Below are 25,631 nucleotides of genomic sequence, written 5' to 3'. Positions count from 1 at the left end.
GTCAACATGGTCACACCTTCTTTCCACTGAATTCTCTCTCCCTCCTCTCTGTGGTTTATGATGACACCTATGCTAAAACTGGCCAAGCAGCAGCATCTACCGAAGTTTGTGTAATGTACACAAAGTCAGGGAGAGGGTCTCATCTTTTAATAAATGATAGATGGTTGGTTAATTTCCCACCATCCAATCATTAATTGTGAACTGAAGGCCAGGTTCCTTGTCTCCTGACAACTTGACCTTCTGAGGTGAAACCAAAGAAACAAATTAAACCTCCTTAAAAATTTTATTACCTTGTTTCTCCTTCCCAGCTACAACAGAGATTGAGAATTCAAAGTTCCCACAACCATACCCACCCAGCCTCGGGCTTCCATATTCCCACTACAGTAACTCCTCATTTAACGTTGTAGTTACATTCCTGAAAAATGTGACTTTAAATGAAACGATGTTAAGCAAATCCAATTTCCCCATAAGAATTAATGTGAATAGGGGGCTTAAGTTTCAGGACAGCCTCCCCTACTCTGCAAGCACTAGGGGTGGGGGGCTCAACCCTCAGCCCACCCACTCCACCGCTTCCCCCAAGCCTCCACCCTTGACCTGCATCTTCTCCCCCACACCTCCTCTCCCTTTACTTCACACACTGCGTCCTGGCTCCTCTCCCTTCCAAATGCTGCCACGTTTGGGAGGGAGGAGGAGCCTGCGTGCTGCGTCCTCGCTCCTCCCCCCCCTCCTGCCTCCAAAACGCTGCAAGCCAGCTGATTTACACCAGCAGGAGGCAGGGAAGGGAGGGGGGAGACACGCCGAGTCCTTGCTCCTCCCCTGTCCCTTTTGCCCAGGGCAATAGGCTGACTTGTGGCGTTTAGGAGGCAGGAGGGAGGGGGAAGGAGCGAGGACTTGATGCAGGATCCACACGCCCCCACCTCCTGTCCCGGGCAATCAGCTGGCTTGCCATGTTCGGGAGGCAGAGGAGGGAGGGGGAGTCTGTGCGCCGAGTCCTTGTTCCTCCCCCCCCTTCTGCCTCCAAAACAGCACAAGCTAGCTGATCGCTGCATGCAGGAGGCAGGGGGGAAAAGGGGAAAGATGCTAATCCGCAGGGTCTACCAGTGTGCGGGAGGCGTAGGGAGGCTGCTAGCTGTGGAGAAAGCAGGCGGCCAAATAACATAAGAGTGGAGTGTTGCACAACTTTTAATCAGTATGTTCCCTAATTGATAAGCAACGTAACAACATTGAGCGGGATAACTTTAAGTGAGAAGTTACTGTATATGGCAGTGTTTTCCCACCCTCTGTGGCACTTGACGGTGGTGATCAAATGCATGCAGTTGGTTGGCTGGGTAGTGACCCCTAGAGCTGGTTAGAAAAGATATCTTAAAGAAAAACCACACCCTTGCTAGCCCACTAACCACTCACTTTCGCACATTGAAAGGCCATTCTTCCCTTACAATGCACTCATTCGCTCTCTTTCTCTCTCAGAACAAAGAGAGAGAGAGTGTCTCCCTCATTTCTACAGTTGTCCTTCTCCTCCCCATGACCACACTGCCACTGTGGCCATATGGTGAGAACATCACAATGATTGCTCACATGCTTGGTCCCTAACCTGCCAGTCTAACTGCCATGGAACTAACAGGGCAAAGTGCTGTACGGTGTTGTTGGAATTGGATCTGGACAAATGGCTTATAGCAGATAATTAAACATGTCCTAATTTTTATTCATAAGTTGTGATTGTTTGAATAGGTTGCAATTGTTCTCATTTTCCACAGGGGTTCTAATTTCACCTAGTGAATAATTCTTGGTTTGGAGGTGATTTGTAAGCGTTTTGTTGCAATACTCAAAAATGAGATGTATAGATTCCAAGGCCAAAAAGGACCATTGTGATGGTCTAGTCTGACCTCCTGTGTAATACAAGCCATAGAACTTTCCCAAATTAATTCTTAGAGAATCTCTTTAGAAAAAATATCCAATCTTCACTCAAAAATTGCCAGTGATGGCGAATCTACCAGGACTCTTGTTAAATTGTTCCAGTGGTTAATTTCTCTCACTGGTAAAAATGTATACTTTATATCCTGTATGATTTTGTCTACCATCAACTTCCAGCCATTTGGTCATGTTATATCTTCGTTGGATTGAATAACCCATAATTAAATATTTGTTCCCAGTGTAGGTACTTATCGATTGTAATCAAATCACTCAACCTTCTTTTTGTTAAGATGAATAGATTGAGCTCCTTAAATCTATCCCTATAAGACATGTTTCCAATCCTTTAATTATTCTTGTGGCTCTTCTCTGAACCCTTTCCAACTTACTAGCATCCTTCCTGAACTGTAGGTTGTCTTCACTTCTGAGTTAACTCAGATTCTTAGCTGGCTATTACCCCTAACCCTCCTGTTAATTTAATTCTAGCAAATATTATTGTATAAAACACATTTGCTCAGCTGTGCTGGATCAGTCCTTCACTACCTCCTGGGAGATGGAAAAAGATGGCCCTAGTAGGATTTTGTCTTTAGTCTAATCTATGAGCAGTGATGTCCTTTGTAGTATTCTGGGGGACTTGTACACCACTGCCCCTGCACATTATTTTTTTTGCAGAAAATAACTTTGGTTGTAGAGTTACTGCAGTTCTGCCTTTTGCTATCAGGGGCTGCTGTGGTGCTAGAACAGAGCAGCCCCAGCTGCCGATAGGGAAGAGAAGACACTGCTTTCCTTCAGTGCCCTGTGGTGCGGCTGGGCAGGAGACAAGAGAAATGAGGGGACAGACAGTGTGGGGCATATGGGGCAGGTGGGGGGGGGTGTCACAGACTGGGGTTCCTAAGGGTTATTGGGGGAGGACAGACTGGGGCAGGGGCTGAATGGGAGTGGAGGCACAGGGCCACTTGGGAAGGGGGTGCAGGGACACATGGGCCTGGAGGTGGGGTGGCTGACGGAGTGCAGGGCCACAGGATGAAGAGCGTGGCTGAATAGGGGCAGACACACATGGGGAAGGAGTGCAGGGACACATAGGGATGATGGGAGGGGGCTGACTGAAGTAGTGCAGAGCCACATGGGGAAGGTGCAGTAGCTGAGTGGGGGCAGAGAGACACATGGGTGCAGAGGGAGGGGGTGCTGGGCCACCTGGGGACGGATGAGTGCAAGGTCACATGGGGGAAGAGAAGTGACTGAGTGAAGGCACAGGGACACATGGGGACGGGGGAGGGGTCAGGGCAACAGGGGGTGGCTAAATGGGGTGCAGGGCTACATGGGGGTGGGGGCTTCGATGTCGGGGTGGAGGGACACATGGGGATGGGGGCAAGGGATGCAAGGACACATGGGGACAGGGGCAGATGTGCCTGACTGAATGTACAAGGCCAGGGTCTGCATGATGGAGGCTCCCTAACAATCCCTCCCTTCCAAAAAAACCTGTTCCATATTTCTCCCACCAACACCCAACAACGATCCAGGTTTACTCCCAGGATCTTTCCCTCTCCATCAGCTCCTCCATTACCCCTGACTCCCCTGTATTGTTGCAGACCTATTTGCTGACAGATATTTTGAAATAAATTTACCAAAATAATGAAACTACTGTGATTATATTGTGGTATTTTTGACAAATATGTGCAGAATTTTGCAGAATTTTTAAAAAATTTGCTCAAAGTTCCCCCAGGAGTAGTATTGGAGTATAACTGAGACTATAAATCCTTCATTCCTACTTTGAATATTCAAAAGAAACTTTAGTATGTACACAGAATAAAAAAGTCTAATAGGTTCTCTTGTATCATACTAACTGCTTTCCTGTGTTTTTTTTTTAATTTTCATCGTAAATCATAGCGCTGCTAAACAAATCACAACTGCATGCTAAAAGCTGCCTCTGACTTTAATCCTGTTCCTGCATGTCTGAGTCAGATGCCCGGAAAAGACTTTAGCTGTGACTGAACCTGTTTATTTGCATATGAGAGTACTTGTAAGCATATCAGTCAGAGCCAAAGTACTGCATTTGCTGCCTGAATGAAGAATATTTCTTCGTCCTTTCCCCCTCACTTGTGACTATATACGTCAGTGGAAAATTATCTGCAAAAATTGTACTTGTTTTCTTTTTGTACCTGAATCTAAAAAAATCCCCAAATGGTTTGTGGAAATGGCATCAAAGCATTCTTTCCAAAGGAGTACTTAGAGAGAACCTTAAATGTGACAAATTTTAGCCAGACTTCTTGTTTACAGGCTACTTCACAGCCCTTTTTTACCGCAAGATCATAGCTTAGAGTACCTCTAAAGCTACAGTACTTGAAATTTTTTTTAAAAGCCCAGGTGGACAAAAGCACCATGTGGGTGAAATCATTATAGGTATTGAATTGTTGCAAAAGGATGTCACGTGTTTGATTGCTTACGTTCATATCTGTGGCATGTTTGCAAAGTTCATGTTTGTGGCTGTAGTAAGGGTAACTTCCAAGTTCAAAACAAACTTTTGGCTGGATTCTTGTCTTACACTTTTATAAAACCGCTTAAAACATAAGTTACTCCTGACTTACACTATTGTAACAGACCAGAGTCTTCCCTATGTTATCCGTTGTGTGAATTCTGAAGAAGGCTTGCTAATCATGCATGTTATTAGTGAGTGCTTTTATTTAATTTGCTAGCATTTATCCCACATCCAGTTTATTTTGTAGTTTGGCCTTGTGGGCTAATAGAAGTGCAGTATGCTACAATATGGATGCACCAGCATCAATTCTTCTGCTAAATCTTTAGCATCCTTGGCTTCAAGGGGCTCAAAATAGCTTCTAAGCTGAGTGGGATGATGTCCATGAATGTACAGGATCTGTGGTATGCCCTGGCCTGTAGATAGTTTCCTGGGATTGCCCCTTGAAGTTATGTCTACACTATGAGCTGGTAGTGTGATTCCCCAGCTCATGTACACATACTCAAACTAGCTCTCATTGATCTAGCAAGTATGAGTAATAACTAGCATTGTAGGCATGGAGCAGCAGTACAGTTTATCTGTGCCAAATATGAACCTGCCTGAAACCAGTGGGTATGTACTTAGCATGGCTAAGCTGTGCCTTTGCTGCCCCTACACATTCTACTGCGGTTACACTGCTATTTATACTTGCGCTAGCCTTATGAGAACTAGCTTGAGTATGTTTACGCAAGCAGGGAAATCACAACCCTAGCTTGTAGTGTAAACATACCCCCAAGGGATCGCAGTCTTGCACTAAGTGAGGGTGCAGCACCTCACTACCTCGGAGACTGAGCTTCTACGCTCCAACACTCCTTGTTCAGAGACTCTTACCCCCTTCAAGGATCAATGCACTTCAGCAAATATCTGCAGAAACTCTGTGCAGCCCTTTCGAAACAGAGTAGGATTTATTAATCAACTGGACTGAAGCATCAGGAAGTCCTTAGGTTAGCATAGAGAAGCAAAGGTTAACACAGTGTTCAGACTGGCCAATGCCACGGCTCCGCCAAGCTGCTGCAGAATCCATCTTCTTTGTCTGTCAGTCAGTCTCAGATGAGACCTGCTGTGTCTCCATGAGGCCAGTTCTGATCACAGCTTGTGGTTGGTCACCTCTTGGTCCATTGTTGTTCTGCTATGGAGCCATGCTGAATTCACATGTCACCTGCTGGGAGCCTTCAGTTGTTGAGTATCCATTGCTCAATCATTGGGTTCCCATTATCTTTCCAGAACCTCCAGTGATACATGTTGGTTCCAGCCAGTCCTTGAGGACCCGTTGATATCACCCCAGATAGTTATGTAACACAAACCACTCATGTCTCTTGCCCCAAGAGCAGCATTTTAATCCTTCTGCACCCACGCAGTGCCAAGGTCATAGGTGCAGAGTCATAAACGTAGTTCATGAAAAAAAAATTACAGAAAATTCCCACATTCGTCACACGTGGGAGCTCGTTTTATAATGGTAGCTAGTTCTGCTGAATCTGGGATAGCATTGACTGACCTAGAAGGAAGAAAAGTCCTTTTTGACCAAAATTGTTGTCTTGGATCAATCTTGCTTTGTATAAGCATTGTGGGGCAGCAGTGTCCTGATTTTTGACTCATTACAACATGTTAAACACTAACAATATTTTTGTAAAGCAGAATAAATTTAGATGAAGGTAGCATCATCAAGAATAGTATGCACTCCTGTTTTCTGAGGATTTTACTTGTGGATGGTTTATCCATTCTAGTCCCCATGGGGAAAAAAATTATGCTTCTCTGTGTCTTTATGAATTGTAATCTGTTAAGGGAAATGGAGAACAATGAATTTCTGCAGCTGAGTACAGACAGGTGGGAGTATTTGTGGAATGACAGCCTGCTCTTGGAAATACAGGCAGAGTTGATTTATTTTTTTAGATGTCCTCATCCTAGTTTGCTTCAGGACAAGAGTGTTTATCTCATGATGCTTATTTCTAAACTTTATACTGGAGACAATGTTCACATTCCATTCAGTCTTTTAAAGCTCCTAAAAGGGCTAAATGGTCAGCTGTTTGTTTCCCTCCCCTCCTCCCTGATTTTTAAACAATGTCCAGACCTGCTCCTGAGGTTTCTCATCTGGTTCAATCCATGTACAGCAGATTATCATTGCCTATAACTCATTGTTAGCAAAAAGTTATGACATCCAAAACCAGCTAAAATTCCCTAAGCAGCCTTTTCTTTAGGGAAAGGCTAATTGGTTTTCTCCTGCCTTGTTACATGGAATCTGCTTTAGTGTGAACATTTATTTTTAAAAGATGCAAAGTGCAAAAAAAAATTTTGTGCTTTATTGTAGTATACCAGGGCTATGTGTTGCTGCAATGATGCATAGTAACTCTGGCATAGATAATCATTTGAGCAGACCCTAAGGAGGAGTTACAATCCTTTCTCCTTTTTGCATAAGAGCAAATAATTTTCGAGAGGTAATGCCCACTATGGTGCTAGAGAGCAAAAATAGCTGAACTTTTGAAAATATTTCCTAAGTTAATCCTTAAGTGGGATAATTACTTTTTATATTTGCAAGTTAAATGAAGTTAAGTCTTCACTGAATTTTATAATGTGGTATAGTGCATATTCAGAAGATATTTTTCATAAAATATACTATGATTCAGCATTGCATGGCACAGTTGGGTATTGAGTGTTTTTTTGGTATTCCTCAAAGTCTTTGGCATTGGTCACTGTTCGAGACATAGTGAACTTGAATGCCCTGTGTATCTTAGATACTTTCATGGCCCCTTTTACAGCAGTATCTGACTGCTTTACAATTTTTCATCACTGTGAGGGCAGTACTATTAACCCCATTTTACAGGTGGGAGACTGAAACACAGACTGTTGAGTTTTCCAAGATTGCAGAGGGAGACGGTGGCAGAACAGAGAACTGAAGCCAGGTCTTCTGAGACCCAGGCTATTGCCCTAGCCAGCAGACCATTCTTCTGCTCCATGGCAAATGGGATATTGCTGTGTAACTTTCCATGCTACCAAGCAGCTGTGTGGCATACTTATGTTGTAAGATCCTATTGGTTTTAGTTGTTCTTTTTACTAAGAGAAGTGTAATTTTTCTACTGTCTAACTCAGAATCATCCAAGCTGTGGTGATATTGGCCTCCACCAGCAGGGGTGGCTCCAGGCACCAGCGCAGCAAGTGCATGCCAGTGTGGCAAGCCGCGGGGGCGGCCTGCTGGTCACTGTGAGGGTGGCAGTCAGACAGCCTTTGGCGGCATGCCTGCGGGAGGTCTGCCAGTCCTGCAGCCTCGGTGGTAATTCAGCGGCTGGTGCGCTGAAGGCATGGGACCAGCAGATTACCCGCAGAAACACCACTGAATTCTTGTCCCCAGCGGACTGCCCGCAGGGGTGCTGCTAACGGCCGTCTGACTGCCGTGCTTGAGGCATCAAAAAAACATAGAGCTGCCCCTGTCCACCAGTGTGGGAATCTGGCATCTCTGGACACAGGTAGCAGTACAAAATGCTGGTGCACGAATCTTCACCAGGAGAGAGAGCAGTTGTTCAGATAAAATCGTACTATTGATGGCAATGCTTCTGTATCGCTTGAGAATATTATTCATTTGCAAGTCTTGGAGGATATTTAATCCTTTCAAGTGCAGATATGGTCAGAGTGTAGAGATTTTCCTTTTGTACTCAAAATTTAGTCACAGCAGATTATCCCCTTGCTTTACTTAGGAAACAATGACTTTACTTTTCTTCTCTCGGCCCTGTGGAGCCACTACAGATATGGAAGAGGGAGAGCTGACTGTCGTCTTCTTTATGTATTATCTGCAGACTTATTGATCAAATTCAAGTTGCAGAATATTTATTTTGAGGAATACATAATACCTCTCACTTGTATCTGAATTTCATGCATAATTTATATGAGGGCCTATTTACACTGGCACTTAACAGTGCTGCAGCTTCACACCTCTGAGCGAGAAAAAAACACACCACCCACCTGAGCGCTGTAAGTTTCAGCATTGCAACGAGCCAGTATAGATAGTGCACCAGCGCTGGAGCAGTACTGGTAGCTATGACCCTCGTGGAGGTAGTTTTTTAGAGTGCTGGGAGAGCTCTCTCTGTCAGCCCTGTGCTGCAACTACACAGTCCATGTTAAAGCGCTGTCATGGCAGAGTGCCTTTCCCACACCTGAAGGAGAGCTCTGTGGAGTTCAGAAGCTTATTTTTTTCACTAACAGAAGTTGGTCCAGTAAAAGATGTTATTTCGTCCACCTTGTCTCAAGCATATTCTAAGACCAAGATGGCTACATCATCATCTCCTGAACAGGTGTTTATCCTTGTCACATAATTTACTTGGATTCTTGTCTGTTCCTTCGTTTGCACACCAGAAGTCTCAGAACAGAAATGGAAAAGGTTCCCAAAGCTAACATTTGTTAATAGGCTGAAAGTCACTAAATGTTACTGTCTGTGGCAAGTAGTCAAAAGTGAGATGCCTATTTCATAATTGTCTCCGTTAAACTAGCTAACGTTCTTTTGAAGCTACCGCTAACAAAGCTTGTAATTCACATGTGCAAATAACTTTTTTTTTAAAAGAGATTATAATATATCTAGGTATTTAGAGGAAATGTTTAATGTAAAATATGCCCTTTACTACTAATTGATTAGCACTTCGGCTTCCAAAGTAATAGATAAGTAGAAAGCAACATAGAGTCCTGTGGCACCTTATAGACTAACAGATGTATTGGAGCATAAGCTTTCATCGGTGAATACCTACTTCGTTAGTCTTAAACACCTTTGTTTATTTACTTATCCATGATACTTAAATTTTTCTCAAGATCACAGACCATGCTGGTGGCAGAGCCAGGATCACAAAGTTTCTCTTAGTCCCATGCTCTGCTCTCCAGAGCACACTGCCTCTTTACAGTAGAGATGCCTTTTTAGTTGACAGTTCTGTTTTGAGTGGGAGGCTGTGATGGATAAAATCTAGTCAAGATTTGTCTGTCTTGCTTTGCTGTCTTCCACTGGAAAATCTGTTCCCAAAGAGTGTGGTATGCATGTTTTCGGTAGTAAGTTTTTTCTCTTCTCTCATTCATAGACGGGGAGGGTATGTGTAAAATTTCCCTCTTTATCAATGGATGTGCACCATACAAAGTGGATCTGTGTAGTGAGAGTACTAAATACTTAATCAGTTTGCAGTTTTAATGGTTCTGCCCAGATTCAAGAGAGGTCATAATCTCAATGGGGTCTAGCCACCTTGTGACATTGTTTCATGGAATTTGGGCCAGTCAAGGCTCTGGAAAAATTTATTCTGTAGCCCTTTCACCATATTTGGTCTTTTCCAGTACTAGTTAAAAGGAAAGTTATATCTACTATAGACTCTCTTCCTTCCCTGTTGCTTAATAAATAAGGAGTCAAGATTTTTAAACACTTGCGGAATCAACAAACTCATTCCCATTTGAATTCAGTCAGGTCACTCTCTCGATAGCAAGCTCTTTGACTGTATCCTTTGTCTGGACAACAGGCCTGCTATTGTAGCTATGTTAAGTAGACTTCTTTGGATGAACATTCTCAACTGCCCACAGGCTCTTTATTCATTTCATCACATGTTGCTGTAAGTGTCTTATTCATTTTCTTTTGTCCAGAGTATCTATACATATCTTTCTTCATAAATGGACATTGTGTCCACCCACTGAAGTGTATTCCTATTACAAGAGCATGTGTAGACAAATATAGCAACCCTCAAGCAAGTGCAGGTTTAGACCTTTCCACTATGGTTTCGTTTTCAAAATAAATGACACCATTGTTTAAAGCCATTTTAAAGGAGTTGTAAGCATCGCTACCAAAAATTGGTAGACTTCATGATTGGAAGCTTCCAGTGGATTTCTTATACCCCTTTTCACTATAGTTAATGCTTTCATGCATGCACAATTTGAGTTTCTGAATAAGCTACCAATTAAGCACTCTTCTGGTGGGCAAGGCTTGTACTAGAAAAGATGTGACAAGCTGTGGAAATTAACTTCCTTTTCCTAGAGGTGTACCCTTCAGGTTAGGGATTAAATGTTGTTAGGGACCAGTCTGGGGAAGCTTGCATTGTTACTACCCTTGCTGTGCCTGTTATCTGAATAATAAAAAGAGGAATTAGGTCTCCAGAAGCTGTTAATTCAGCACATATAATTAAAAAAACCAAAAATTATGTATTATGAGACTTGAAGGATCACTTTGCCTTTACCTTGGTATTCCATTTAGATAATCGGAATGAAATATGGTACTGCTGTCCATTTTTGTCTTATAAGAATCTCTTCTTATGGTTTGCACCGTTCCTGTGTTGTGTACTGCTCAAAAGTAAACAAACTCCTTTACCTTTGGTACCAATGCCAAGAATTTGGTACTTTAAGGTATCAACGGTTTAAGGTTTATTTCTACTTTTCAGAGAAATATCACTTGAGAGGAATGATGGTCTTATGGACAAAGCACTCATTTCAAAACAGAACATCTGAGTTCAGTTCCTGGCTCTGTCACAGACGTTGTGACCACGGGCAAATTGTGTACTCTTAACAGTGCCCTCTATTCACCGTCTGTAAAATGAGGATAAATACTTCGTCTTGTCTGTTTAGACTGTAAACTTTTGAGGCCAGAGACTCTCCCACTATGTCAGTGTCTATGTACTTAGCTTGATTGGTTGTCTCAACTACAAATTGATGCAATATCTTGATGACATTGTTGCTTGTGTATATCACTTCATGAATTTTTGAAGTATATTCAGCCTATACATTAAAAGCCTTTGATATGAAAACAAAAATGGCACTTAAACCATCAGGTTCAGTATAAAAAGGACTTGACTTGCAAGGGCAATGACAACAATGGAGGATCCATAAAACATGTACTTGAAATATAGACATTGGTCTTAACATTCCATCGAAGTGGCCTCTTTAACAAGCATAAAATGTTTTACTGTTCCCCTTGCCAAAGAGCATCCATAAGTGTCACAACTGCATAAATGTGCTCAGAGATGGGCTTTCACTTTTGTGTTACAGGGATGACCTGGCAAAGAGGCTGGGGGTACCTCTAAGAAGAATTAAAAACTAGGGCTGGCAAGCGATTAACAGCACAATTAATCACGATTAATTTTTTAAACAGTTTAATGCATTTATTTAAATATTTTAGAATGATTTCTACATTTTCAAATATATTGATTTCAGTTACAACACAGAATACAACATGTACAGTGCTCACTTTATATTTTTTATTACAAACATTGGAATTTTAAAAAACAAAAAACAGTATTTTTCAATTCTCTTAATACAAGTACTGTAGTGCAATCTCTTTATCATGAAAATTGAACTTACAAATGTAGAATTATGTACAAAAACCCCTTACATTCAAAAATTAAACAATGTAAAACTTGAGAGCCTACAAGTCCACTCAGTTCTACTTCTTGTTCAGCCAATCGCTAAGAGAAACAAGTTTTTTTACATTTGCAGGCGATAATGCTGCCCACTTCTTGTTCACAATGTCACCTGAAAGTGAGAACAGGCGTTCTCATGGCACTGTTGTAGCCAGCGTTGCAAGATATTTGCATGCCAGATGCGCTGAAGATTCATATATCCCTTCATGCTTCAACCAACATTCTGATGATGGATTCTACTTGATAACAGTCCAAAGCAGCGTGGACCAACGCATTTTCATTTTCATCTTCTGAGTCAGATGCTACCAACAGAAGGTCGATTTTCTTTTTTGGTGGTTCGGGTTCTGCAGTTTCCGCATCAGAGTCTTGATCTTTTAAAACTTCTAAAAGCATGCTCCACTCCTCATCCCTTTCAGATTTTGGAAGACACTTCATATTCTTAAACCGTGGTTTGAGTGCTGTAGCTTTCTTTAGAAATCTGGTTTTGTAACCTTTGTATTTTGTCAGATCTGCCGTGAAAACGTTCTTAAATCAAACAACATGAGCTGGGTCATCATCCGAGACTACCATAGCGCATAATACATGGCAGAATGCGGATAAAACCATGGAGCAGGAGACATGCAATTCTCCAAGGAGTTCAGTCACAAATTGAATTAAAACTTTTTTTTTAAGCAAGCATCAGCAGCATGGAAACACGTTCTCTGGAATGGTGGTTGAAGCATGAAGAGGCATATGAATGTTTAGAATATCGGGCACATAAATGCCTTGTAATGCAGCTATAAAAGTGCCATGCAAGTGCCTGTTCTCACTTTCAGGTGACATTGTAAATAAGAAGCGGGATAGCATTATCTCCCGTAAATGTAAACAAACTTGTTTCTCTTAGAGGTTGGCTGCACAAGTAGGACTGAGTGGACTTATAGGCTCTGATGTTTTACATTTTGTTTTTGAATGCAGTTATGTAACACAAAAAATATATATTTGTAAATTGCACTTTCATGGTAGAGATTGCACTACAGTACTAACTAGTATGAGATGAGTTGAAATACTATTTTTTTTTCATTTTTACAGTGCAAATGTTTAATGAAAAGTCATATAAAGTGAGCACTGTACACTTTGTAGTCTGTTATAATTGAAATCAGTATATTTGGATGTTTTTCTACATTTTCAAAAATATTTATTTAATTTCAATTAGTATTCCATTGTTTAACAGTGTGATTAAAACTGATTGAGATTAATTTTTTTTAAGTGATTAATTTTTTTGAGTTAATCTCTTGAGTTAACAGGACAGCCCTAATAAAATCTCAGTTTTGTTGAATTGGAAAACCCGCCCCTTCAATATAAATGTTGTCATTCGGGAAGCTACAGTTGTCAGTTTCTCCTAGATAATCAAGCTGTAGTGAGTTTCTGTCACTCCCTCCCTTCCCTTTAGTACTGGTCCTTCCTCAAGAGGAGCATGGAGAGAGTGTGGTGAGAGGTTTAAGAAATATGTCCAGAGAAGGGATGTGAGAAGGGTATTTAAGCTTTGACGTGAAAGTACTGAACCTTGCTGCATGTCAGATGTGCTGCTGAAATTGTCTTATAAGGCTTGTCACAGGTCTCAGTTGAGTGCCCCTCTCACAACTCGCTAGACTGCTATGAGGAAACCCAATGGTGGGTCCGTGGGTGTTTTAAGCCTCTGGATTCTGAACTGAACCCAGTCACTGCCCCAGTCTTGGGGTCCTTAGGCATGCTCTCAGCACACAGATCTTCTGTCTTCCAGCTCTTAGGAGTGATGCTTCAGTCTTTTTTTTCTGTAGCTTACACATGCCCTTGCTTAGAACTCCACTCGAACTCCATTCCACTCTTCTGGTTTACCTCTTCAAGGGGCCACTTAGTAGGTCTGAATGCTTAATATACAGACTTTGCAGAGATATCTAACTCATGCTTTCTCTTTAATCGCACAGGAATTAGAATACCGATAATTTAGAAAACAGTGAATATCCTCAACATAATGCCTTTCACTAGCTCACCTTTTCCTTGGGGAGTCCTTGTGGTCCCCTGCCTCATGCAGATCCCACATGCTGGGTTGCTTCCCTCTCCTCATGAGCTGGAGAAAAATGGCCCTGAATAGATACGTTCCTCCCTTATTTAAAGAACCTTTGTCTCATTTGTCAGGTGACTCCCTCATCAGCCTCAACACGTGACCAAAGATCCCCTTACAAGGTGACTTCGTTGCCCAGGTGACCTAAGTTTTTCTGGTTGGGAGCCAGCCTGTTGTCTAGAGTATTAAATGTCAGTGGTTGAGTACTTACATTAAATGACCCTCTATTGTTAGGCCATTGAAAGAACAAGGGAAGTAACTAGCCCCACATTTTCACTGAAGACTGACTGGCATGTTTAGGTTGGCTCAATTGCGGAAGTGCTACACTCCTGACCTTTGTTTTGTGACATCAGTGGCTACCCAATGCCATCCACAAGGTCAGTTCTCAGTGACTTTCCCAACCCCACCTGGCCTTGATTTACGTAGACCTGAACCATGCTGGAATCTACAGTCTGCTGACTGCTCCTGCTATGTGGTGATTATAGAGGGCTTGGTAAACCGAATCCCACAATATCTGGCTTCTTACCACTGGTTTGTAGGTCGTCTAATATTGGCCACCAAATTGAACAGGGCAAGGGCATTCATTCCTTTGCTGGACTATGGCTCCCAGTTTTGGCAAGGCACTCCTCCGGCAATATTAAGCCAACAAAAGTCCTGAAACCGCAATAGCATTGCTTGAGTCTTTGAACTCAGCAAGAAAAAGGTGGTGTGAAACTGTGACAGTGCTTGACTTTACAAGGTCAAACCTCAATGTCTGAAAGTGCCTCCTTTTCAAACCACCGCAAGTAAGTGAAGATGCCATCTCCTCACAGTTAATTGCCAACTCCTGTGTGGCAGTGGATAAAAACATTAGGCGGCAAGTCCAGTTGTCTTCACCCCTTTCTGACCCCCTATAAAATAGATGAAGTGGATAAGAGTCTCTCCAACACTGAGTCGGAGAGAGTGGCAGAAATGGACAGAATATATCCAAAATTTCTGAAGAACCTTGGTCCAAAGTCAAGAAGGTGGCTGGCAGACTTTTTCTGCTATAATACCAAAAGAGTGGATGTTGCTGAAGTGGAAGATAGCCAAGGTCATAGACAGTTTTGAAGCCTGGAAAAGAGGCCACTGATTCAAAAAGCTACCAGCTTATCTCCCTCTTTAGCAGCTGTTATAAACTGTTGGAGTGGCTCATGCTTCAGAGGTTACAGCCAATAGTGGAGCAGCTGGTCCCCAAAGAGCAGGCTGGATTTAGAGCCAGTCACAACTGTTGTGACTAGGTGCTGGTCTTAACCAGTACATAGAATCTGGCTACCAGTGAAAATTTAAAACAGGGGCATTATTCGTTGATCTGTCTTCTGCATATGATATAATATGGCACAAAGGTCTCCTGCTGATGATGTTAGCTTTTCCATGGCAGTCAACCATCAGACTCATCACCAAGATGCTGAGTAACGGAAGATTCATCTTGGTAAATCTGTCCACAAATTACAGTAATTGAACAACAGCCTCCCACAGAGGTATTTTTTAACACCTGCACTCATCAGGCTCTATACCAGCAACATTCCAGCCACATCTTCTTGTAAATTCATCTATGCAGACAACATTGCACCAACAACACAAACATCCTTTCTGAAGGCCACATCAAAGGTCATGAACAATGACCTCCAGACACTTGTAATGTATTTCAGAGCTTGGTGACTGAAACAGCATGCTTCAGAAATACACATCTCTGGCTTCCACTTGAATAACCATGAGCCCGAAGTGCTGCTGAAAGTGGACTTCTGTGGTCTGCCTCTTTCGCCTGACCACAATCCATGGTATCTTTGTGTTACCTTTTGATTGGACGCTGAGCTGTTGCCAACACCTTGACAACAACAACAAGAAAATAGAGACAAGGCTTAAAATGATCCAGAAGCTCACTGGCATATCCTGTGGATGTGATACATGCACGCTTTGAACATCAGTACAAGCCCTGGTCTTGCCAATGGGGAGTACTACACACCAGTTTTGGTGCAAGCAACTCCCACACCAGTCTGACATTGAAATCATTGCCGTGTTCAGGATTGTTACTGGCTCTCTCAAATCAACACCAGTACTCTGGCACCTAGTTTTGGCGGGCACTGTGCCAGCCAACATCAGGTGAGAGGTTGCTGTGGTCCAGGAGCATGACAAGATCCTGATAGCTCCAGACCTGATGGCTCAGGACATCAATTCACTGCCACTCTCCTGACTAAAATCCAGGAAGTCTTTCTGGATCCATGTGTCAGCATTACGTGCCAACTGAAAGGATGCCAGCAGGCTCTGGCTCAAATTGTGAGCCCCATATGATATCTCAAACAGAGACCTGATTGAAGATCCAATGAAAAGTCCTAGGATTTTGTCTTTCTCATAGGCAGTGGACTATGCTCAGCTGTGTTTTGAACAACACAGAGAAGGTGTGGATCCCTCCTCCACAAATGAAAAATCAAAGGTGGTACAAACAGTGAGACGCATCATGGACAACTGCCCCATATACACCTCTGCCCTGACATAACGCGACCCGATATAACACGAATTCGGATACTATGCGATAAAAGCAGCTCTCCAGGGGGGCAGGGCTGCGTGCTCCAGCGGATCAAAGCAAGTTCGACATCAGTGTTTCACCTATAATGCAGTAAGATTTTTTTTGGCTCCCGAGGAGCTTACAGTGGTGGCAGAAGGAGGATCCACCTAGCTACCCTAGAAGTATTAAAATGGCTTTCAAATCTCAAGAGTCAATTTTCTCAGCCTGTTGCTTTTCAAATGTCATTTGAAAGTAGAAGACTAGCCCAACATTTCCAATTTGGAGTTTGGCTGCAGAAAGCTCCGTCTCACACGGAATTGATAAGTTGTATAGATTCTCCAAATTGTCTCAATGCTATATATTGCTTTTATTTAAAATAATCTTTTTGCCTATTGGTAACATAACTACTATGTAATCTTCAGAAAGCTGTGTTCATGCCTGTGATATGATAGCATATCCTATTTATAAAATGCAAGAGAAATTCAGTACAGTTTTTATAACATTTCAACAATTTAGGGTTGCAGGAAATAGTGCTTGCAATATTTTATTCCTTTTTTTTTTTTAACACAATTTGAATTCTTGTCCTTGAAAACACCAACATTAAGTCTCTTGGTTGAGGCCAATACTTAAGTTTTGTGGTCATTATTCATCTCTCAAATATACTGAGGCAGTTTCACATTGTGTGCTTAGACTTCAACAGTAGTTTTAGAAGTATTTCTTTGTCCTGATATTGTATAATTGTGATTTGCCTTATGACATTTTAGATAAAATTATATATAATGGACTAATTTCATTTATGCTGCTGACTGTCATAATTCCACCTCTGAATGAGGGATTCCCTATTTGGCTTTTATTAAAGCTGAGGTAAATAAGGCTCAGTTAGTTTTCTTCTGTAACTGATCTTTTCATAAGGGAAAACTTACATAACACAAATTCATGCAGGGGCAGAGGATTTTTGTATATTTCAATAAAGGTAGATTTATTACTGGCATATTTTAATCGTGTCACACTACTACATACTAAAACCTCTCGCTATTTGAGCTTGATTTCCAGCCTCTTCCCACCCACCGGGGCTCATGGAGGTTTCTGGTCTAAGCTTTCTTTGTTAACACTCTGCATATCAGTGCTGGCTCCTGACTCACTTTCATTTTGAGTCATTTGTACTTCTCACCTCCTAGCTTTTAGACTCTCCAGCTCTAATATTGAGCTTGCTGGTCAGCTATATTATTCAGTGTTTTGGTTTCTTTTTGTCAGAATGCTAAAATTACTCACGGAACTCTTCTTCATGCCCCAGCAAACACCTAAAATGACTGACAAAAGCAAAATATCTTTTGTCTCACATCACTTCCAGATGTTGTTCCAAGTGATTCAGAGCAAGCCAAGATTAAGATCAAATAAAGTGGTTCGTGTATAACCTGGAAGGGCGAAAAAAGCCTTTCTTCTTGTAAAATCTTATGTGAATAATAAAGTACATGAAACCTTGAATAAATCTTTGCACAACTTGCGACTCTGACAACCTTGTACATACACACATCACTTTTATATGTATTCCTGCATTGGAGTATGGAGTCACTTTATAGCCCATGCTCTGCAGAAGCATTGCGGATACTTCCTCTATTTTTTTAACTTTTTTGTTTTCTCAACCAAGTATAGAAATGTTGGTTGTTATGTCCTGCATATTCAGGTTTGATTGTGTTCAGCCCTCTTGGTTGGATAGATTTTTCTGTAAATTTTGGAATTTGGCTAATTCCAAGGTTTTTTAGCAGCAGATCGTGACTAGTAGTTTTTTTGGCTTGTAGTAGGGAATTCCTTCTTGAAGTAGTTTTACCTGCATAGGAAGGACAGTTCTTGTATTTTTTGCATCCAGATCCAGTCCAGGGTGTAGCTAACTGTGTGAATATCTGGAAAGTATCAATCAGAAAACAAAAGTGGAGCATTCTGATAGCATATCAGAGACTTTGCTGGATGAATGTTGAAGTTTCCATCAGAAGCCTTTGGTATTTGGGAGCCAATGAATTAGCAGGATGCCATGTTAGTCACTTCTTCCTTTTTAATGTTGGAAGGGACCATTGTAATTCTGTAACCTCCCAAATAGCTCAGGCTTTGGGATTTTACTTCATCAAGCCCCATAACTTGTGGCTAAACTGGAAAATATCTTCTAGAAAGACTTCCATGCTTGATTTTAAAAATTTAGTTTTGGTGAATCTATCATATCTCTTGGTAGGTTGTTTCATTGGTTAAGTACTATTACTCTTAAAAATTGGCACTTAATTTTCAGTTTGTCTAGTTTCAACGTCCAGTTATTGGATTTTTTCATGTCCTTCCTGCTTAATTAAGGAGCCCGCTGTTGTTGCATCATCTTTCCATATAGGTATTTGTAGGCTATGATATTTGAACTTGTGCATTGAGTGATCTACTACAGTTATTTTAATAGCTTAAGTAGATTTCACATGCACCTGGAAATTGTCACTCTTTTAAGGAAAGTTCTGAAAAGACTGCAGGTCATAAATTAGCTGGCGAAGACGTGTATTAGGTCATAGTGTCATTGCCTTTCTAAAGTGAACTGGACCTTTACAGTGTATGAATAGCATGTGTCCGTGCTGTAGGGCAGGGGTGACCAACCTGAGAAGGAGCCAGAATTTACCAATGTACATTGCCAGAGAGCCACAGTAATACATCAGCAGCCCCCCATCAGCTCCCTCTCCCAGCACCTCCCACCTACCGGCAGCCCCACCGATCAGTGCCTCACCTGCCCTCCCTCCCTCCCCGCACCTCACGATCAGCTGTTTCGTGGTGTGCAGGAGGCTCTGAGGGAGAAGGGGAGGAGCAAGGGCACAGCAGGCTCAGGGGAGGACACGGGAAGGGGTGGAGTGGGGGCAGAGTCTGTGGCAGAGCCAGGGGTTGAGCAGTGAGCACCCCCCAGCACAGTGGAAAGTTGGTGCCTGTAGCTCCAGCCCCGAAGTTAGTGCCAATACAAGGAGCCGCATACTAACTTCTGAAGAGCCACATGTGGCTCTTCAGAAGCTGTAGGGAATATCACTAGGGATGGAAATAAAGAATTTTATGTATTCTTCAAAGCAGATTCTTTTATAAGGCTATATAATTGTTGAATGAGTACTTATTTACCTGACTGTGCAAATATCTGGGGCCCTAATAAATGTATTGTGCCTATTAAAATGTTTTCTTACTTCCTTTTCTAATAGAATGGTCCTAGTGCCAGATCTTGTCACAAGATGTGCATCGATATTCAGCGAAGGCAAATCTACACACTGGGCCGTTATCTGGATTCCTCCGTGAGGAACAGTAAATCTCTGAAAAGCGATTTCTACCGTTATGACATTGACACGAACACATGGATGTTGCTAAGTGAAGACACTGCAGCAGATGGAGGTCCCAAGCTGGTGTTTGATCATCAGGTCAGGTGCAGAGATAAACATTGAGTGCACTTTTACTTCCCAGGCTTTGCTTAAAACAACATTTCTTACCATAGCCCATTACTAGAATTGAGAAGTTTGTGCAGCAGGTAGTGCAACTAAAAATATATATTGGGAGAAATGGATATGATGTATTTTTTTAAAATGTACGCTCCTAATTAGCAATGTTAATGTTAACAATATAAAAAACCTACCCTATTTATTTTTTTTCAAGAACATGAAGTTATTTGTTAGTATCTTGTAATCTCCTATAAAGATCAAGAAACAATGCAGCTGTGTCTGGGAAAGCTAGTCTTGCACAGTGATGTCCTGTCACTGAGTAACAGTTGCTCATCGCTGGGATTGTGGAACCGCAAACATATTGTAGCCAGCATTGAGTGTTACTGTGGACAACAGTGCAAGAAACAGTGCAGATATTAGAGAAAAGCTTGGGTTTTGATCAGAATTTGGCCTACCTTTAATTTAAAAAGAATGGTGTGTGTGTGTGTACATATAAATGTATATGCACTTCATAGGCATAGGAATTCATTATGGAATTGGCTGCCAGATTTTCTTTGGAATATTGTACCTTGAAGAATAAGAATTAAAATTAAATTGATTCTTTTTGCTACCTTTTGTGCCTAACCTGTGCTGAGGAGCCACCTAATGCTGCTGTATTTCATCTTCTGTCCTCCTTCCCTGCATCCCCTGCTTTTTCCTACTTTTTCGTAACTCCATTGTGGTTTCATGTCTGAAATAAGTTTTTTGGAGGCAGGGACCACATTGTCATCTTTGTACTGAGAGGCACTTTTTGGGTGCTGTAAAATACAGTTATGTTTCAAGCTTTAGAGATTGTTTAATAACAGTACATATCCCTTAATATCTATATTGCCATAAGACCTAGAGACCTTACAAGGTCAGGGACCTGCTGTTTTAGAAATAACAGGTAAATTAGACAAAAAGGAAGGCTGTTGGAGGAAGAGGGGCAATGCTGAGCATGGGGTTACAAAAACCAGAGGCCATTTTAATGCTAGCTGTGTGTGCAATCCTTGGCCAGTCATCAGTAATCTTGACTCCCCCTGCCTTGTCGTTATCAGATGGTAGCTTTTTGTATATGTTATGACAGAGGTTATTGCAAACAGCAGAGTAAAAAAGCAAACCATTGATGTCTTCATTTTTACTCTTTTATACATCAAATTTTGAAAACACTATTGAAAACTTAGTGACCAAAATGCGGCCTGTGGTTGCCCTCATCTTACGCAGATGGGGAGAATGGAGACACTAGACCCTGGCATGCAGTGTTGCTTCATGTGGGCAGCCAAGCCACATTGTAAACTAGGGGCCAGTTACCTCTGTGTGCTGCATCTGTATTACCCATGGAGTTAGCTGCAAACTGCATCATTTACTACAAATTAAGTCAGGAGGATCTGCTGATGTTAACTCATGCTGAATATGGCTGTTCTGTTGGTTACCTCAATGAGCTAAGGGTTTTTTATTGGCTGATATGAAATATTAATGTATTCCTGATTAAACAAATCTAGTTTAACATGTATCTCTTGCTTCCTACAGATGTGTATGGATTCAGAAAAACACATGATCTATACATTTGGAGGTAGGATTTTGACATGTAATGGCAGTGTAGATGACAGCAGAGCCAGTGAACCTCAATTTAGTGGATTGTTTGCTTTTGACTGTCAATGTCAAACATGGAAACTGTTGCGAGAAGATTCGTGTAATGCTGGACCTGAGGACATCCAATCCAGAATAGGACACTGCATGTTGTTCCATTCGGTAAGAGTTAACTTTGGATTTTAAGTCGTAATGCCTGATTTTAGGGAGTGATAGCTGTTTAACTTCATTGAGCACATGAATCTTTCTTCAGATTATTCTTTTGGATGAGAAGTAAAACATATTAACCACTTATAATCATTAATACTGGCACTGTTTGTAGGAGACTGTGGTAGGACTGTGTATTTTTGTATACTTTAAAATTCACCTTGTGATTTAGTTTGAAACGGTAGTCATCTGAACTGTAGTAATGCGCTGCCATTAAACAGCTGTTGCATTCTGCCCTCTCCCTCCCCCTTCAGGGATGCTACATTTCTGTGGGGTCTCAAGTGATCTTTGCTAAAAGTTGGTAAAGCATTTTGGGATCCTTTGGCCTGATAGATGATGCATATTATTAATGGCAACAGATGGTGACTTGCAGATATATCCATATGTTTGAGTTCATTGAGAAAATAAGGGCCTGATTGCTGGGTACTGAACATTTTTGGCAGCTTCTGTTCTGGAAAGGCGTTAGCGGGTGCTGAATACTCTTGTAAACCTGGTTACTTCATAAATTCCAAAGCCAGAAAGGACAACTGTGATCATCTAGTCTGCCTCCTATGTAAAACAAGCCATAGAATTTCCATGAAATCAATGTTTGAATTAATGCTTTGTTTTAAGAAAAACATTCCAGCTATGATTGAAAAATTGCCGGAGTTGGAGAGTCTGCCACCACCTTTGGTAAATTGTTCCAATGGCTAATTATCTTCACAACTAAAAAATTATGCAGTATTTCCATGCTGAATTTGTCTAGCTTTGACTTCCAGCCATTGGATCTTGTTATACATTTGTCTGCTAGGTTGAAAAGTCCATTATAAAATTTTTGTTCGCTATGTAGGTACTTACAGACTGTGATCAAGTCCGCTCTTAACCTTCTCTTCGTTAGATTCAAGCAGCTCAGTCTCTTTAATTTATAACTATAAGGCATGTTCTTCAATCCTTTAGTCATTCTCATGGCTCTTCTCTGAACCTTCTACATCTCTATCAACATCTTTCTTGGATTGTGGGTACCAGAACTGGTTACAGTACTGGCTGTATATACTTGATCACAAGCTGGTTCGTTTATAAGCCAACCCCTGCAAGATGGATGAGTAAAAATTGAAAGTTTTTATAACCCGTTCATAAGCTGACCCTATAATTCAGGAGTCAGCAAACTTTTTGGCTCCCAGGCCATCAGGATAAACTGCTGGCGGGCTGAGATGGTTTGTTTACATTGAGCGTCCGCAGGTATGGAGGTAAACCTAAGTAAACAAAGGCTCCTGGCACGCCAGCTGCTTACCTTGATGGACTGGGACAGCAACTGGTGGGGAATTTTTTTTTTGTGGGGGGAGAAGCTGGGAGTCGGGAGTAACCCCTGTGACCACTCCTCACATGACCCCACCCTGGGACTCCTACACTCCCCTATCCCATCCCTTCCCACCTTATCTGGGAAGGGCCAGGGAGGATGTCTCTGACCTGGCTGGAGCTGCTCCGGTGGGCCAGACCAGGCGGCGTGGCTGCAACATGTTCCAGCAGGCTGGGCCGGGTGGCACGGCCACAGTGTGCTCCAGCGGCGTAGCCACAGCCTGCCCTGCGGCGCAGTTGTTGTAGTATAATTCCCAAATCTGGACCTTAGCATCCAAAATATGGTTACTAGCATGAGTTTCTCTAAGATTAATTACCAGCTTAGATCTGATATGCTGCCACCAATCAGGAATTTTCCAGGGCCTGATACCCTCTGGTCCCCCCAAAACCTTCCAAGGGGACCCCAAGACCCAGATTCCTTGAGTCTCACAACAAAGGGAAATAAACCATTCCCTTCCCCCTCCCTTCTTCCTCCCAGCTCCTTCCCGCCCTGGGAACACTAGGAGATCGCCTGATTCAACTGCTTGAATCACACCGAGAGGAGTGTTACCTTCCCCCTCATCCAGAGGCAATACAAGCTGCATGAATATAACACAAAGAGAAAATTTATCCTTCCCTTCTTCCCACCAATTCCCTTGAACCTTAACTAGGAGAAAAAAATTAACAGGTCTTACAAGCAAACTTTTAATAAAAAAGAGAGAAAAAAAGTAAAAGGTTTATCTCTGCACTTTAGATGGTAAACAGTTACAGGGTCTTTCAACTTATAAACAATAGAAAGAAACTTTCTCCAGCAGAAACACAATTTAAGCTACTTCCAGCAAGTACATATATATAAATGAAAAAAAACAAAAGACTATGACTGCCATTTTTCTTACTCACAATTCTGAATAGATAAGATACTGTAGCAGGGAGATTGGCAGAAACCTGGTTGCATCTCTAGTCCTGTCCAGGACCCAGAGAGAACAAAGCCAAACCCAAAACCCACAAACAAAGGCTTCCCTCCATGAGATTTGAAAGTATCTTGTCTCCTGATTGGTCCTCTGGTCAGGTGTTTGCAGGTCACTGTTTGTTAACCCTTTATAGGTGAAAGAGACATTAACCCTTAGCTATCTGTTTATGATAGCATGGCTGCAGCCTGCCAGCCCCGGAGCTGCAGCTGCTTCAGAGGCTAAGGGGAGAGCAGCATGGCTAGAAGCGGAGAGACTCTGGCCCCGCCTCTTCCCTTCTGGCTGTGCTGCCTCTCCATGCTCCCTCTGTTGGAGGGAGGGGCTGTGTCCCACCTCTCCCTCTCTATACCCGTTCATAAGCCAACCCCCTTCTCTGGTGCTTCCAAAAATTTGGCTTATGAACAAGTATATACAAGTATTGAAGAGCTTAAATGTGATCAGAGCTTTTTGAAAATCTGCCCTCAATTGTGGGCACTGAAGATTTTCAAAAATGTGTCCTTAAATGCCTAACCGCTATTCAGGTTTATCTAAGAATTTTGGTGACAATATGAACTTTATGATTGAAGTCAAGCGTGGTTTTTACATATTACCAGGCCTCTGAGGTTAGAGTTTCACAGTATGTATAGTTTAGTACTATATTTTCCACTGTCTTAATACTGCCAACTTAAAACATAAAATTTAAATTGTAGTGATTTTATTGTGTTCGTATTTTGATCCCTTAGGAATTCCTTTCTCTGTTCATTTTAGTACAGGGACAGGCAAACTTTTTTTTGTCCCAAGGGCTACATCAGGTTTCTGAAATTGTATGGAGAGACGGTTAGGGGAGGCTGTGCCTCCTCAAACAGTCAGGCATGGCCTGGCCCCCCGCCCCCTATCCGACCCCCCCTGCTTCTCACCCCTGATGGGCCACCCCCCGGGACTCCTGCCCCATCCACTCCTCCCTGTCCCCTGACTGCCCCCCCGCCACCCCATCCAGCCTCTCCTCTCATTCTTGACTATGCCCTCGGGACCCCTGCCCAATCCAATCACCCCTTCTCTCTGACCGCCTCTGGGAACTTCTGGCCCCCACTGCCCAATCTACTCCCCCTCCTTTTTGACTGCCCCTCCCCCCACCGGGACGCCAGCCCTCATTCAACTCACCTTTTCTCCGCCCTCTGCCTGCCCTGACCCCCACCCCAAACTCCCCTGCCCTCTATCCAAACCTCTCTGTTCCCGCACACCTCCCTCCCCCACGCTGCCTGGAGCATTGGTGGCTGGCGGTGCTACAGCCATGCCGCCCAGAACACCAGGACAGGCAGCTGTACTGCCCGGCTGGAGCCAGCCACGCCACCACGCAGCACAGAGCACTGGGTCAGGCTCTGGCTCTGCAGCTGCGTTGCCTGGCAAGAGCTCGCAGCCTACCATCCAGAGCATTGCGCCAGCGGCATAGTGATCTGAAGCTGCAAGGGAGGGACCGGGGGCTAGCATCCCGGGCCAGGAGCTCAGGGGCAGGGCGGGAGGGTCCCACAGGCCAGATGTGGCCCATGGGCCATAGTTTGCCCACCTTTGATTTAGTAGAAGATACTTTTTTCAAAGTTCCACTTTGTTTTAAATTGCCTTCTAAAGATTTAGAAATATTGCTAAGTTCTTCTTCGAGTGCTTGCTCATATCAATTCCAATTAAGTGTGTGCACGTCGCTTGCACGATTGTCGGAAGATTTTTACCCTAGCAACACTCGG

The 25,631-nt window shown here is 42.6% G+C and overlaps 1 protein-coding gene across 2 annotated transcripts in view; it reads left to right on the top strand.

Annotated features, from left to right (window-relative positions):
* The window catches only part of MKLN1 (muskelin 1), a 193,461-nt gene that overhangs the window by 110,571 nt on the left and 57,259 nt on the right, over window positions 1–25,631 (top strand). For both annotated transcript variants that reach the window (XM_050936877.1, XM_050936878.1), the window contains 2 exons: window positions 19,586–19,798; window positions 21,365–21,586. In XM_050936877.1, the coding sequence (XP_050792834.1) occupies window positions 19,586–19,798; window positions 21,365–21,586 (435 nt within the window). The remainder of the gene's footprint in view (window positions 1–19,585; window positions 19,799–21,364; window positions 21,587–25,631) is intronic.

Source organism: Gopherus flavomarginatus, chromosome 1 (genome assembly GCF_025201925.1).
Source record: "Gopherus flavomarginatus isolate rGopFla2 chromosome 1, rGopFla2.mat.asm, whole genome shotgun sequence".
In the NCBI taxonomy this organism is placed as follows: domain Eukaryota; kingdom Metazoa; phylum Chordata; order Testudines; family Testudinidae; genus Gopherus; species Gopherus flavomarginatus.
This window is presented reverse-complemented; position numbering and strand designations above follow the sequence as displayed.